At 39.4% G+C, this 15,957-nt stretch overlaps 1 protein-coding gene across 1 annotated transcript; it reads right to left on the bottom strand.

Moving 5' to 3' along the window:
- Positions 1-3,863: 3,863 nt before the first annotated feature.
- Positions 3,864-4,823, bottom strand: LOC123809369 (olfactory receptor 3A1). Its single transcript, XM_045824506.1, has one exon. The coding sequence runs from the start codon at positions 4,809-4,811 to the stop codon at positions 3,864-3,866; it is 948 nt and encodes a 315-aa protein (XP_045680462.1). The 5' UTR covers positions 4,812-4,823.
- Positions 4,824-15,957: the final 11,134 nt, after the last annotated feature.

Here is a 15,957-nt window from a genome sequence, read left to right on the forward strand (position 1 = left end):
TCAGTATGGCTGCCAGGTATTATGGCTAGGTGGAATATAAGTGGAAACCTCCTTTTGTGTCATCTTATTGGCTATTATAATGTATATAATATCACACACTATATATATATCATATATATACATGTATATATACACTATGGTTTTGGGTGATGTTTATCAGCTGGGGAGAAGTTAGAACATACACAAAAACAAATGTTAATGTATTCAATATTTCATGTATAAAGAAATTTTAAGGTATTAGAAAAAATCACTGACAAATACTTATATAGCCTTTTCATGGAAAAGTTACTGTTTCTAAGCATGTACAACACAAGATAAATTTCACAGAAATGTCAAACTTAATTTGTGAAAGAGTCATCCTTGACAAAGTTAAAGACAACTGGGAAATTGGGAAATATATGTGGAACATGTATGGCAAAGAGATACTGTCCCAAAACATGAAGTGTTTCTACCAATCACTAAGATAAAGATACACTACATGAAAGGGCCCAAAGTACTTCAACAGGCAATTCTGAAAGAATAAATATTGGCAATAAACAGATGTAGAACATCTATCCAACAATAAATAAAATGTTTCAACTGTAAAAATGGTGCAGTGATTAATCAAATTTCAAAGTTTTATTTGTAACACACAGTGAAGTCAACAAATGAGATCATGAACATTCTGAATCTGCCCTTACATTTGCCCTGGAAATTCCTCAAACTCCCAATCAAGATGGAAAATAGAGCACAATTTTTGGCAAGTAGAAAGGCAGAATATTTGCAGGTTTTTAACTTCATTTCCTGAAAATGGGTTCCCCACCACACATAAACACATACATTACTTTCATGACTTTAACTAGTGAAAATAATTTCAGAAGCATGGAATGATATGTAAATAAGAATGTTATCCCAGTATTATTAGCAATTACAAAAAAATAAAATGAAAAAGGAATAACTCGAAATCTCATCAATATAGGTTTAGTAAAAAAGATATAGTTTATAAATGAAATAAAATAGAATGCAGCCTTTAGAATAAACAGGTTAGATTTGTGGCTTGATGTGTAAGAATTATACTTCGTAATGTGAACAGGGACCAAACCATTTACAGGAAAGTGTGGTGTTTTGATAATACACGTGTGTATGTGAGCATGTGTGTGTTCACTTGTCTGAAAGGCTAAACACCAACTATTACCAATAGCTGTCTTTAAATAAGAGGATTATGGTCAACATGGTATAAAAGGGCATTGGTGACATTCTCTATTGCTTGAACTTCCACATTGGGATATATGACATGTAGGATGAAATTTTTTAATAGCAAACATTTCCAATTCAGAATAAAAAAAGCAGAGACAAATTCTGAAGGAAAACGAAGAAACTACACATTGTTAGGAAACCCTGTGATTCCAGAGGGTGGACAGACTTCTGGGAATTCGTGTCCTTGGTCATCCTTTGTGATGCTGAGCCCATGGATGCATTGCATCCAGTGGTGATGTTGCCCCAATCCTCCCTGAAGGCTTTAGATCAGTGTTCACATGGCCAAAATACCCAAGACACAGAGACTTTTTGAAGGAAACAGAAAGCTCTGTTCTGCCTCAGGGTTAAATGCTGGTGGGTAGAAGTGATGGTGGCAGATGTGGTCACTCTTCAGGGTGAACAGAGTGACACAGTTTTTCTGTTCATTCAGATGAGTAGAATCGGAGATTAGAGGTGGAAGAACCATGATGATTCCCTTGTGGCTCTGTCAAGTACAGACCCAGAGCAAGTAAAGAACTTACTCAAGGTCAAGAGCATTGTGGAGGAGAGGAAGTGATAATGTGATAGCCATGGTATACAGGCCTTCCTCTACAGTTTTCTTGACCCTTGGAGGAAGCTGGCTTTTTGTATCCTTGAAAATTGGTGACTCAAACAAGATGAGGAAAGAGCCATCTTTCTCCCTGGCTTTCCACAGTATTGGCATGCCTGACCCAAAAGGCAAGGAATAACCTGTTAAGTTGAGGAGTTAGTCACTAACTCTGATGAGATGTTAAAGAGGCAGGTGGAAGAAATACCAGCACTCTTTTCTCCTGTTTTTCCTTCTGATAAACCTTTGCCCTAACATTCTAGGAACATCTTCTCTTTAGAGGGACAGAAAATGAGTTCTCTATTAATACACTTTAAAAAAAAATTGTCACCTGAAGACATGCTTTTATTGACTTTAGAAAGAAGGAGAAAAGGAGAGGCATCGATGTGAGAGCAAAACATTGATGGCTTGCCTCCCATATGTGCCCCAACAGGTATAGCTCCCTCAACCCAGGTACGTGACCTGACATGAATTGAACCTGCAGCACTTTTGCTGTATGGGACAATGTTCCAAACAACTGAGCCACCTCACCAGGGCCCTATACTACATTTTTAGCACTTTTATCATAATTTAAAATATTATTTTACTCTTGGTAGAGTGGATGGACTACAATGATGGTATCAGGGTACCAAAACTGGATGTTTCTGGAAATTGCAGAATAAGAAGCCCACATCCTCTTTCCCTGACCTACTAATTGTATTACTCCACTTCCTTCCTCTTATTGGATCTCTCCATTGTTCCTCATCTCCCTATCTCTACCCTATTTGACCCCTCCAATACCTCTACCCCTTTGCTTGCAACTCTACCCTGTTTCTCCCTATTCCTCATTTTTCATTTTTATTTTTTCCTCAAACTCCCCATTTGAACCTTGTTTTATTTCCCTCTGTCTTTTCTCTTCATCTCCATCTTTCTCATTCTTTCAATCCATTTACCCCCATAAAATATCACAGAAAAGCCACACCACAGGAACAGGCAAAGGGATTATGAGGGAAATGAATTGTGAAACATCAGTGACCCAGTAGGGATGCCAGGAGTGGACACTTAGTCCTAGTAAGGAGGCTAGAAGGGAAATTCAGCTAAATGATTACTAAACAAAAGGCTGGTAAGCAGCACACAAGATAAGATAGAGTTCTAAGTTAGAGACGTACTTTCCCACTGAAAACAGAAACTTAAGATGAGACATCGCCAAATACAACAGACTTGTATTTACAGATATGGGTTGTATTAGCTAACAGGTTAGGGGACTGAGAGTAAGAATTTAGAGGGGAAATTCATATGGAGTATTCTGGAGAACAGTTAGTGTTGAAATAATATTCAGATTATAAATGCTTAGCTTTTCAAAGATTTGAAACATATGAGGCAGGAAAGATGAGGAAAATTCATCATGGTATTATAAGGGTATCATATCTGTTAATGGAGTTTCAAAGTTGTGCACATGGCAATCATGCTCTCCGGATTTACCAGAGAACACATAACAGCACAGCTCCCCATCTGTCTCCTCTGTCTGCCAGGGCATCTCTGTGTGATCGGAAAGAGACGAGCTGCTCTTTCAGTCTTGTAGCAGCCTGATGAGAGAGAGAAAATCCTAACCTCTAGACCTAAGTTTTATAAACAGACCACCCGTACCTGGACCTGAGGGAATCAGATGACCCCCTGGTGGGGAAATCTGCACGGATATTTTTGGAAACTCAAAATCTAACCAACCAAAAAGCCATTCCCTGTGGGATATAAACTGTAATTCCTAGGTTTCCTAGGAATTCCTAGGTTTTACTTCTACCCAGCAGAGGGAGCAGTTGGTGACTGAAGTTGTAATTTGTCAACTGACCTGACCTAGCATTAATTTACATACCTATTGCCTATAACTAGGCAGGGCTTCTTTGAAAAACAATAACTATTATCACCTCCAAAAAACTACCATGCTCAGAGAGATAAAAGCAGTTCTGGATCATTTGTTCTAGCCATTGGCTCCAGAGGATTTGTCCTTATTCCAAAGGATTTCTTATTCCAAAAAGAAAAGGAGGAAGTGACACTGCACCGCTTATCAAGTCAGTGACCGCTTCCCTGTGATCACCCGCCAGAGGGCACCCTGCACGTGAGGGTTCCGGAGGCTGTAGATGACTGGGTTCAGCATGGGGTTGATGACAGTGTTAAAAATTCCAACAGCTTTATCCTTATCTGAAAGCTTGGCTGAACCTAGTCGCATGTAGTTAAAGATACCTGAGCCATAGAACAGAGCAACCACAGTGAGATGGGAACCACATGTGGAGAAGGTTTTCTTCCTGCCTTCCACTGAGCGGATTCGTAAAACGGCAGCTGCCACGTGGGCATAGGAGGTAACAATGAGAGCCATGGGTGTACCTGCCATTATGAAACCAACAGCAAAGAGCAACTGCTCATTGAGTTGGGTGCTGGAACAGGACAGCTGGAAGAGCTGTGGGAGGTCACAGTAGAAGTGATGGATCACATTGGGACCACAGAAGTTGAGAGTGGATATGGCCACAGTGTGGGTCAATGCATTGGTAAATGCACAGGCCCAGGACACAGCCACCAAAATCCTCTGGACCATCAGACTCATGCGGGTGCTATAGGTGAGGGGCCGGCAGATGGCCAGGAATCGGTCATAGGCCATGGCTGTCAACAGGAAGCAGTCCACACCAACCAGGAGATGAAAGAAGAAAAGCTGTGTGAGGCAAGCTCCATAAGGAATAGCACGCCTGTGGGTTAACAGACGACCCAGCATTGAGGGAACAGTGACAGTGATACATCCAATGTCCAGCACTGACAGGTTCCCCAAGAAGAAGTACATGGGGGTGTGGAGTTTGGGCTCCACCAAGATGGCTGCCAGGATGCTCAGGTTGCCCCCAACTGTTACCAGGTAGGCAAAGAGGAAGAGCACAAAGACAACAGGTAGGAGCTCCAGTGTCTCCACCAAGCCCAGCAGGATGAATTCTGTAACAGCTGTTCCATTGGCCCCAGGTTCTGGTTGCATTAGTTCCTGCAAGGAAACATCCAAAGAGATAAAGAATCAATTCTCCCTATTTATTTATTCAAAAATAAGAAAATACACTCCTTTCTATGGGCTAAGCCTTCCCCTAAGTTCCACCTTTCCATGTAAGGACTTTCCTGCTCCCAAGGAGACACTACACCTATTAACTCTCTCACTACATTTTCTTCAACAGCTTTAGCTCATTCTCAGTTGTATGGACAGGTGACGTCACCCCCCTGGACCTCCCTCTCTATCTTAGCTGAAAGGATCTATTTGTAGATATTATGAAGGACAAAATCCTTGGGAAAAAAATCAATAAGTAAGTAGTATATTTCTGAATTAAACAAGGCAGAGTAATTCTGGAGCTTTCTCTTCTCAGAATTCATCTCTTCCCAAAATAAACAAAGCAAGAATAAAAATACAGCCTTTATCTTCCAAGAAACTAGTAAATCTCCAAAACTTTAACACAGAGACTAGATGAAAGGACTTTAATAGTGGAAATCGAATAGGAGAGTGGCAGAAGGAAAAAAATCCATGATTGTAGAAAAAGCTAGAAAAGTACAATTTTCCATAGAAAAAGGCACTCATTAGGGAATAAAACCAAAAGCCATTCTTTGCAATAATGAGGGCAGGGTGCATAGTATGGCATCCTACCACCTGTAATCCTGAGCTGGATTCAAGTAGCAGGGGAAAGCTAAATAAAGAATCTCACAGGCACCCTGGCTGGCGTAGCTGAGTGGATTGAGCGTGGGCTGTGAACCAAAGCATCACAGGTTCAATACCCAGTCAGGGCATATGCCTGGGTTGCAGGCCACTGCCCCCAGCAACTGCACATTGATGTCTCTCTCTCTTTCTCTCTCTCTCTCTCTCTCTCTCTCTCTCTCTCTCTCCCCCTCCCTTCCCTCTCTAAAAATAAATAAAATCTTAAAAAAAAAAAAGAATCTCACAGGCAAGCTGTATTTGCAGGCTGTAGAGCAAACATAAAGCTGGGGTGAGGGACAAAGAAAATACACCATTAACAGTTCTAGTTAGACATCTACATTGAATACACACAGGGAAACACTAAAATAATGCACCCTTAATTTTGAACCATGAGAGTGCCAAAAAACATAATTGTTATGTTTTTTGCAAATGAATGCTCCAAATTCTGCTCTTGATTCTACAGCAAAAAGTGCAGGATTACAAGGAGAAATAGGCAGAAGCAGGATAACAGCTAGTGGATTTTAGTGACTTTCATAACAGAGTTAATTTCACAGAAAACTAAGGCTAAAAGAGGCCTCTATATAATTAATTAATCAAGAGGTAGAACGGATATATACACCTTTCCCAAGCACCCATGAAGCATTCAGCCCCCAAAGAGCACATATAAACCAGGAATTCAGCAAATTTCAACAGAATAAATAATATAGACAATAGTATTTCATCACAATCCAATTTAAAGAAAAATGGTTTTTACAAATAAATCCCAATATTTTAAAAAATCCTTAAGAAAAATTTGGACAAAAGAGGAAATCAAAACAAAAACTAAATAATATCTGGGGGGAAAGAAAATGGAGATAACAAAATCAATACACACTAGACCACAAGGATTATCACTAAATCAATGTTCAAAAGAACATTAATAGCCTTAAATAAATATATTAAGAAACAAAATAAAATTGATTAAATAATCAAATCAATAAATTAGAAAAAGAACTATAAGAAAGGGTTAGAGGTTAGTAAAAGGGTCCAAACTTTTAGTTAAAAAAAGAATAAAGTTTAAGGATCCAATGTATAACATGGAGACTATTGTTGATAATCTTGTGTTGCGTCATTGAAATTTGCTAAGACATCTTCAATGTTCTCACCAAAAAAGGTAACAATGTGAGGTAATGAAGGTGTTAAATAACTCCACTACAAGACTCCTTTCACAATGTAAACGTATGTAATCATCAGGTTGTACACTTCAAACATTAGTTTTATTTGTCAGTTATACCACAAAAAGCTGAGAAAAAATAAAAATAAAACAATATTTTATAAGCTTCAAAAACTGACATGTCCCGGAATAGGCAAAAGGCAATATAAGAATTTAGTACGTGATAAATAAATGGGAAATGTGCTGTTCAATAAATGCCATGAATGGGGGTAATAACATAGCTATCTGGGAAAAACATAAGTTGTGTACATAGTTCATACATTTTGCAAAAATAACTTCTAAGTGGATCAAACATTTAAATGCAAAAATTAAAATTATTGGGGGGGAATGGAGAATTTTAATAGTGTAAGGATGGCTCAAAATATAGAAAAAAATTAAAAATAACCAAAATTGATTAATCTGTTAAAATTTTAATATTCCAACAAATTGGCAAAGCTAGAACAACATTTCCCAAATTCCATGTTCTGTATGGTTCCCTGTTAGGGTTGGCCACAAGGGGAATTTGCATGGTAGTTGTATGGTAGAATTGAAGAGGAAAAAGGGTAATTTAGCAATATTTTTCAAAATTACAAATGTGTTTTTCCTTCTACCCAGTAATTCCACTTCTGAGAATTTATCCAACAGATGTATGGTCACATGTAATAAGTGACATACTATATTTTTAGAACTACAAGATGCACCGGACCATAAGACTCACCTAGTTTTTAGATGAGGAAAATAGGAAAAAAATTTGAGGCAAAAATTGTGGTAAAATATTTAATAACCTGTGACCCTGCTCCACTGCCACCCCCCCACACACACAGAAAGCCAGGTAAGCTACATTCAGACTATAAGATGCAACCCCCTTTTCCTCCCAAATTGGTGGGGGGAAGGGGGTGCATCTTATAGTCCAAAATACAGTATTTGTGAGGATATTTGTTTCAGCATTGCTTGTAATAGCAAATAATTAAAAATAACTTAACTGTTCATTATTAGAGGACTAACTAAACTCCTCATGGTATATCCTTACAAAAGAATACAGTGTAGAAAACAGCTCTATCTATGTTAATTTGAAAGACATCAAACCCATATTATTAAATGTAAAATATAACTTGTAGAATGAATATAGTATGCTTTGGTTTGCAATGAAAAGGAGAAGAAGAACACACACACGCACATGCAAACTAATGCTGTACAATGTAATATCTTCATATTAACACACACACACATACACACTCTCACACACACACAGAAACATGGCCTGAAGGAAATACCAAAGTTTTCGGTAATTTGAGTGACAATATGGGTGATTTTTATTACTTCTTTCTACTCTTCTCTACTTTCTGATTTGTCTACAATTACTAGATTATTTTAATAATATTTTCATGAAGTACCACCTCTTGAGCATGATCGTGACATGCCTATTATGTCCCACATCACAATAAACTAACTGAACAAAAGAGAAATCAGAAATCCTTCCCCTATGATTTCCACTGTGCAGGCCACCCCAACCTCCTCCATATTAACAGAATTCCTGGGAGCATTCTCAGATAATAATCATAGCTAATAGTTACTCGTTTGGTCTAGGTACCGTATACAGTTCTAAGTGCTTTACATGTATTAATTCATTTATTCCTCACAACTTTCCTATTAGATGGATACCATTTTTAATCCCTGTTTTACAGAAAGAACATGTCACATAAAGCAAGAGGCAGAAGCAGGATTTTAACCCATGTAGGCCAGAGTCCCTATTCTTAACCTTTATACATACCATTGCTCTAAGAAACCCAAGATTTCTCAAGGATCATAAAGCCTTGTCCTCCTGCAATTCTCTCAAAATCTGTTTCTGACTCATGACTCAGAGATCCACTCCCGCAATCAATAGCTGTACCCTTGTTGATCCCAAAGTCTTGCCTTATAGGCTACAGTAGCTGAAGTTCAATTGAGTGTCTTGGGTAGATCATGGTCACAGTCAGCAACTGCCCCTCATCCTGATTTCCCTTTTTATTTTAACCTGCATCATCAGATTGCAAACTTCATGACTTCCTGTATTCCTACCTTTACTTATGCTATTTCCTCTATATAGAATATCCTTCTCCCAAAATCACATGGTCAAAGTCTTCAAGACTCAGCTCAAATGCTCCCTCCTCCAGAAATACCTCTCTGATCTGTGCCCATTTTAAAGACAGTTACATCTTCAACATTCCCATTGCACTTTGTCTTGTACATGGCACTCACCACTGCACCTTCTGGCATAATCATTTAGTGACCCAGTGTAGTCCTTCCAGTCCAGTTTAAGGAGAAGATTCATGTCTGATTCAACTTTAGGAACTGTATGCATAAATTCATTTTAGTTATGTATCATTCATAAATAAATGAATATGTTCTGGCAAAGAAGGCATCATTGTGGCCTATAGTAGTAAGGAAAGGGTTTCTGGGTGAGTGGGATCTGTGCTAGATTTTGAAGAATCAATATACTTTGGAAGAGGTGAAGAGTTGTATGAAAGGCACCAGGTTAGTGCTATAGAGATGATGCCTCCTTTATTTGTCTAGATGGGGCATGCAGTTGTAACAATCCATACACTGACACAGCTTTTCATATAAATTTCTCATATATTTTCTGTAATCAGAGAAATATTCCTTAAAAATAGTAAGTCATGAGCTTCTGGCTAGTCTTTAATCAATAAGAGATAAATCTTACAGAAAAACTTCTAAATTCTGATTTGTCCATTGGACTCTCCATCCAGGACATCTGTGCTAATGAAATCACAAGAATGATCATTGATGAGGAGTCCCTTCTAGATCACTCCTACTCTTGAGGTCCTTCTCCTGCAATTCTGTTATTCAGGCTTTCTATTATGCGGTGACCACTTCCTGTTCTGAAGTTCCAGTGGGTCCTTTTTGCACCAGATGGTTGGTGCAAAAAGGCACCAACCTCTTAGGTCCCTCTTAGGGACCTGGTCAGGCTGCCAGGTAAGGAATGGGTTCTGAGCAGGAACATTGAACATTGAGTCTCATCCCACTTGCCCCTAACAGAATAAAAAGAAAAAAAGAAAAGAAAATAACAAGCTTTCATCTAAAAGAGAGGGAAAGATTGTAAAGATGTCTGGAGGAGGAACCCCAGTCTCTGGGTTATAGTCCCAGCTCTTTCACTCACCTGATATGGCATCCTGAGCAAGTCTCTTATTTTTGCTAGTGAGAGTTTGGTTGCTGCATCTGTAAAATCAGGAGGTTTCACTACTTGGTAACAACTGAAGTCCCTTCCCTGTTACATGGGAGCAGAGGGAGGGCCATGAAAAAACTCATCAATTCATCTTCTGTTGGCACATAGGCCAATGAGGTTTTATGGAAAGGGATGTAAAGGGGGTGACAATCTGTTCAAGCTCAGTCAATTACTCTGGGGGCAAGTAAGGAGCCAAATGTATGGAAATGAGATAAAGAGGGGCAGAGACCATCTCTGACATGGCACTTCTCTACAACAGTGTTATCCTTGTGGGAGCTTACAATGAGCCCAAGATGTGGAAAAAGAATATGGGAGAGCTAAGGACAGGTAAATAATCCAAGCCCTAATAAATACTATAGCAGTAAAGCATTGGGGTCTCATACCTCTGTAGTGATTTAGAAAATGTCCAAACATCATCTGCACCCCCCAAATTAATCTGCAGGGATAATTAGGGCAGTTACTATAATAGGTCCATTAAACACGGGAGCTGTTTGCCTTCCCAAAGTCACCCAGGGAGTTAGGGGTGGAGCCAGGACTGAATCTGGGTCCCCCAGTGGAAGGTTGTGCTCTCCCAGATGTCTAGTCCAGGTGTGGCCTGTGGGAGGAGACAAGCTGACTTCTAAACCTAGGGATGAGGAAGAAACCCAGGAAAGGAGGCAAACACTGGAGAAACTTTTTCAAATGTCAAATTCTTTTTTTTAAAGATTTTATTTATTTATTTTTAGAGAGGGAAGGGAGGGAGAAAGAGAGAGAGAGAAACACACTGTGTGGTTGCTGGGGGCTGTGGCCTGCAACCCAGGCACGTGCCCTGATTGGGAATCGAACCTGCGACACTTTGGTTTGCAGCCCGTGTTCAATCCACTGAGCTATGTCAGCCAGGGCCAAATGTCAAATTCTTAATGAATCCTCAGGAATAAAGTACTTTCTCACCTGGGGCCTTGTTAGTAAAGTCCAAAGAGACTGCATCTTGGGAGTCCCATAATGATTCAGAGAGGTGGCAGAAGCACTGTGCTGTACCGCAGGGCCCAGGGACCCCTGGGAAGTTGTACCCTGCCACAAAGTTCTGGGCCAGGACCTTAGAAGATGACAGTCTAGTGATGGAGATAAGGAAAGTAGAGAGGGTTTTGTAGTGCAGCCCTAGGACTCTCACGTCCTCCTCAATTAAATACTCCTATCACCCATTTGATAGCCTATCCTCTTCGGGAAGACTGTGGGCCTTTGTAGATGAATAGACCTGCTCTCCCAGGTATTAGCAGCTACTACACCCCTTTGGACCCCAGTTTTCTTATCTGTAGAATGAATGTAATATAGGGATATTACTTCAGATCGCTGGGAAGACTAAATGAAGTAATACACAAAGCTCCTAGTAGGAGACCACCAATGTGTTTACTAACATAATAACTAATAACATTTATCATGTGACTGTTATATATGTATGTTATTACCATACCATGAGCTTTATACACATTAAATCCCAAACAACATTGTCAACAATTCCATTTTACAGATATATAAATTGAGGTTCAGAGTGATTCAGTAATTTGCCTAAGGCCACCGAGTTAGAACTTTGAGGAATTGGGGTCCAAAAGTATTTGTCTGATTACAAGGTGTGTGATCTCAACAATTATGCTATGTGACTTACTCTCCCACCTCCTTCCAATTAAGCCTTCTTTCCCAAACAATGTACTTTTTGCTTCTCTTGTTTGTGATAAATATTGTTTCAAATATACCATAGACTATGCTCTAGGGAGGGGCTGAGAACATTCAACGCTCAGTGATAGCAGTCTCATCTCGAATCCAATAGCTCAGGCTATCAGTCTGTATAACTGAGGTCAACTTCCAGCTGCTACCTCCAGTGTAACTTGCTAACTATCACATTGCATCTGCTACTTATTCTCCCTGCATAGAATTTTCGACTTGGTGGTCTCACTGGGAGTTGTGCCTCCATTGTTAGGCTGGCACTGTAGGTGTAGGGATGTGATGTGAATGTTAAGGCTTTTCATTGTTCAGTAACATTTTCTAAACATAAAATTGTAAAAATACTATACATAAAAATTATAAATAATAGTAGAAGTTTAAACATCAATAAAAATCCACAAAGACATTAAGTATATGTTTAAAAATAATTCTTGTGTAAAAGAGAACTACTACTGCAGTATTATATTAATGCAAGAACAAGCCTGACTATTCATTTTCAGCCTAGGTACACATTATCTTGGTGGTCAGAAATCTTTAAGCCTTAAATCAGTATAATGTTGTGGTGGATGGGTAGTGCCACTGTTATAGGATGAATTTTTGTGTCTTTCCCCATCTCCCCCCACACCAAAATTCAAATGTTGAAATCCTAACCCCTAATGTGATGGTGTTAAAAAGTGGGGCATTAGGCAGGTGATTAGCTCATGAAGGTGGAGACCTCATGAATGGGATTAGTGCCCCTTAAAAGTGACCCCAGAGAGCTTCTTCATCCCTTCTGTCATGTGAAGACACAAAGAAAGCATGACTAGGAAGTGGGCCCTCACCAGGCACTGAATCTGTGGCACCTTGATCTTGGACTTTTTAGCCTCCGAAACTGTGAGAAATAAATTTCTGTTGTTCATAAGACATTTGGTCAATGATACCCCAGCAATCTGAACAGACTAAGACAGCAAGCCACCATGTACTACTGGAAGCAGAAACAAATCATCTTTAAAGAAATGAATGATCTCTGGAAAAAGATACCTCATCTGAGGTATTAAATTATTTATATAAATAACTTCACTGGAACTGAGTCTGACTAGCACACAGTCAGAGAAAGTCAGATGTTTTAGTTTTCTAGAGCTGCCATAACAAAGTACTACACACTGGGCAGCTTAAAGCAATGGAAATTTGTTGTCCATAGTTTGAAAGGCTAGAAGTTTGAAATCAAGGTATTAGAAGGCCTAGGCTCCCTTTGAAACCTGCGGGGGAACCTGTCCTACCATCTTGGGTTTACCAGCAGTCTTTGGAACTTATTGGGTTAAAACTATATGATTCCAATGTCTGCCTTCTTCATCATGTGCCATTCTCCCTGTGTGTCTGTGTCATTCCCCCAGTGACTGACTTCTTATAAAGACACTGGCCATACTGATTAGAAGCCTACTGTACTGCAGTACGACCTCATCCTAACATAGCCAATTACATCAGCAGCGACCCAATTTCCACATAAGGTCACATTCTGAGGCACTGAGGGTTAGAAATTAACATCTTTTTTGGAGGGCACAAGATAACTCATAACAGCAGGCACACAAAAGAACAAAACATCATGATTAAGAACAACTAGAAAAGAATGAAAACAAGAGACCCACAAAGACTTTAGATATTAAAATACATGGATCATATACAACTTTGTTTACTCTGTTTAAAGTAATTTAAAAAACTTGCAAACACCTGTGGAACAAAAACTATGAAAAGTGACTTGGAGTAGATTCTAAAAACATCAATAGAACTTCCATTAATAAAACATATAATTACTTTAAAAACTTATTGAACAGTTATGCATCTGAATAACAGAGCAGAATAGAAAGTTACTGAATAAGAATATACACTAGAAGAATTTATCCAAAATGTAGCACAGAGATATTAAAAAAAAAGAAAAATGAAGACTGTAAGAAATGTTGAAGATAAATCTAAAAAGACAGGTGAAGGGTATATTTAATTGGAGCTCTGAAAGTTGTTCAAGATCATGAAGAAAAAATAATACTTAGAGAGTATTGCTATGAGTTTATAAAAAAGGATATATCTGAAAACATAAAAATATTGAACTTCCAATTGTTGCAAGACATCAAAAACAAAGATGAAAGAAAAATAACAAATTGGGAGACTTTGTGGAATTATTTGCAAAATGTACAAAATGTATGGCCAAAGGTTCATATCCACAACACATAAAAAGTTTCTACAAGTCAATAAGAATTAATGATTCAGTAGAAAAAGAGGCAAAGGACGCTGAGAAACAATTCACGGGAGGTCATGACATCAGCAAGATGACAGCTTTGGTGGTCCCAATGCTAATCCCCCTACCACAAAACAACAAAAACAGTAAAAAAAAAAACAAAAAAACTACAAATTGATGAAAATAACCCCGGGGAGGTTCTGACCTCCAAAAGAGCAGCCACGGAATCCCCATGGAGCTCTAACACCAGGGATGGAGGGTGGCCCCATGGCGCAGTGTAGGGAGCATTTTGCCTGCATCATCCCTTCCCCCCAGAGCAGCTCGGCACCCAAAGGGGTCTTCTTGGAGGAATTTTACCCAGTGACAGGAAAAAGGAGAGCAGAAGAACCCCAGCAAGCCCTGTCACCACTGTGGAGGTTGGCCAACTTTGTTACCAAGGATGCCCACAGTCCTCACCAGTGCTGAACCCAGCTGATGGTGCTGCCCCTGTGTCTCCTCACCAGTGCTGGACTGTCTCTGCATGAAACATTCCTCCAGGAGCCCCCTCACTACTGTGTCCTGCTCTCTGAGACCTTGCCCTCTTCTGTACAGGAGCTGCCAATACTCTGCTCCCTGCCCTCTGGGTCCCAAGTCCCAGCTTTGCCCCACCATTGCCAGCACAAGCTGGGCTGCTCTTGTCTGCAGCATGAGTCTTAAGTAGAAGCTTTGACCAAAATGGATGTTTTTCCAAGCAAGACACACAAATTTACAAAAGGTACATGAAAAGGTGCTCAACACTACTAATCATCAGGGAAAACAAATCAAAACCACAATGAGATATCACCTTATGCTTGTTAGGATGGCTATCAACAAAAGACCCATTTCTGCACACCACCCTAAACCTAGCCAATTACCTGTGGTCGATACCCAGGAATCTGTGTGTTCAACAAACTCTCCAGGTGATTCTCCTGAACATTATGGCAGGCTTCTCAAACCCCAGCTAATCAGAATCAAAATTTCTAGCGGTGGGACCAGGTCCCAGAACTTCCAAATGCTCCCCTAGTGCAACCAAGGCTGAGGCCTATCACCAGGAAATCAACAAACATGTACTGGTGAGAATGTAGGGGAAAGGGAACCCTTGTGCACTGTTTGTTGGAATGTAAATTGGTACTGCCACTATGGAAAGTAGTATGGAACCTCCTCAAAAATTTCAAAGTAGAATTACCATCTGATCCAGTAATCATCCTTCTGGTTATATACCTAAAGAAAATGAGATCACAATCTCAAAGGGTCACCCGCATTCCCATATTCACTATAGCATTATTCATGATGGCCAAGACATGGAAACAACCTCAACATCCTCTGTCAGAGATTGGATAAACAAAATGTGGTATGTATAGACAAAAAATATTATTCTGCCATAAAAAGAAGGAATTATTGACACTGTGACAACATGGATAGAATTTGATGCCATTACACTGAGTGAAATAAGTCAGGCAGAGAGAGACATATTCTGTATGGTATCACTTGTATGTAGAATCTTTTTTTAAGCCAATTTCATAAAAACAGAGGGTAGAATTTTGGTTGCCAAGGACTAGGGTAAAGGGGAATTGGGAAGATCTAGTCAAAGGGTTCACCTTTCAGTTAAAAAATGAATAAGTTCTGAAAATCTAACATATAGCATAGTGACTATAGTTATAATACAGTATTGTATACTCTAAATTTGCTGAGAGTAGACTCATGCATTCTTACCACACACACATACACAAGAGTTAATTGTGTGAAGTTTTGGATATATAAATTATCTTGATCTTGGTAATCATTCCGGAATGTATATGAAATCATCACATTGTCCATTTTAAATATATGTGTCAATTATTCCTCAGAAAAACTGGGGAATTTCCAGTCAGGGAATACTAACAGGTTGTATAAATCAGGTCAGACCTCTATAAAAAATACTATGGACTGGGTAGTTTAAACAACAGAAAATCATTTTCTTAGTGTTGGAAACGGGAAGTCTGAGGTCACGGTGCCTGGCTGGCAGAGAGCCACTTCGCACTGTGTCTTCACCTTACAGTGAAGAGAAGCCCTTCTCTGTCTCTCTTCTTCTCTTATAATGCCACAGCCCTATTAGATTAGGGCCCCA

This window comes from Phyllostomus hastatus, unplaced genomic scaffold (assembly GCF_019186645.2).
Source record: "Phyllostomus hastatus isolate PE091 unplaced genomic scaffold, TTU_PhHast_1.1 phas_scaffold_55, whole genome shotgun sequence".
NCBI lineage: Eukaryota > Metazoa > Chordata > Mammalia > Chiroptera > Phyllostomidae > Phyllostomus > Phyllostomus hastatus.

What these genes read in the sequence shown, in the direction of transcription:
- LOC123809369 (XM_045824506.1), bottom strand. Translation starts at nt 4,811, where the DNA reads ATGCAACCAGAACCTGGGGCCAATGGAACAGCTGTTACAGAATTCATC.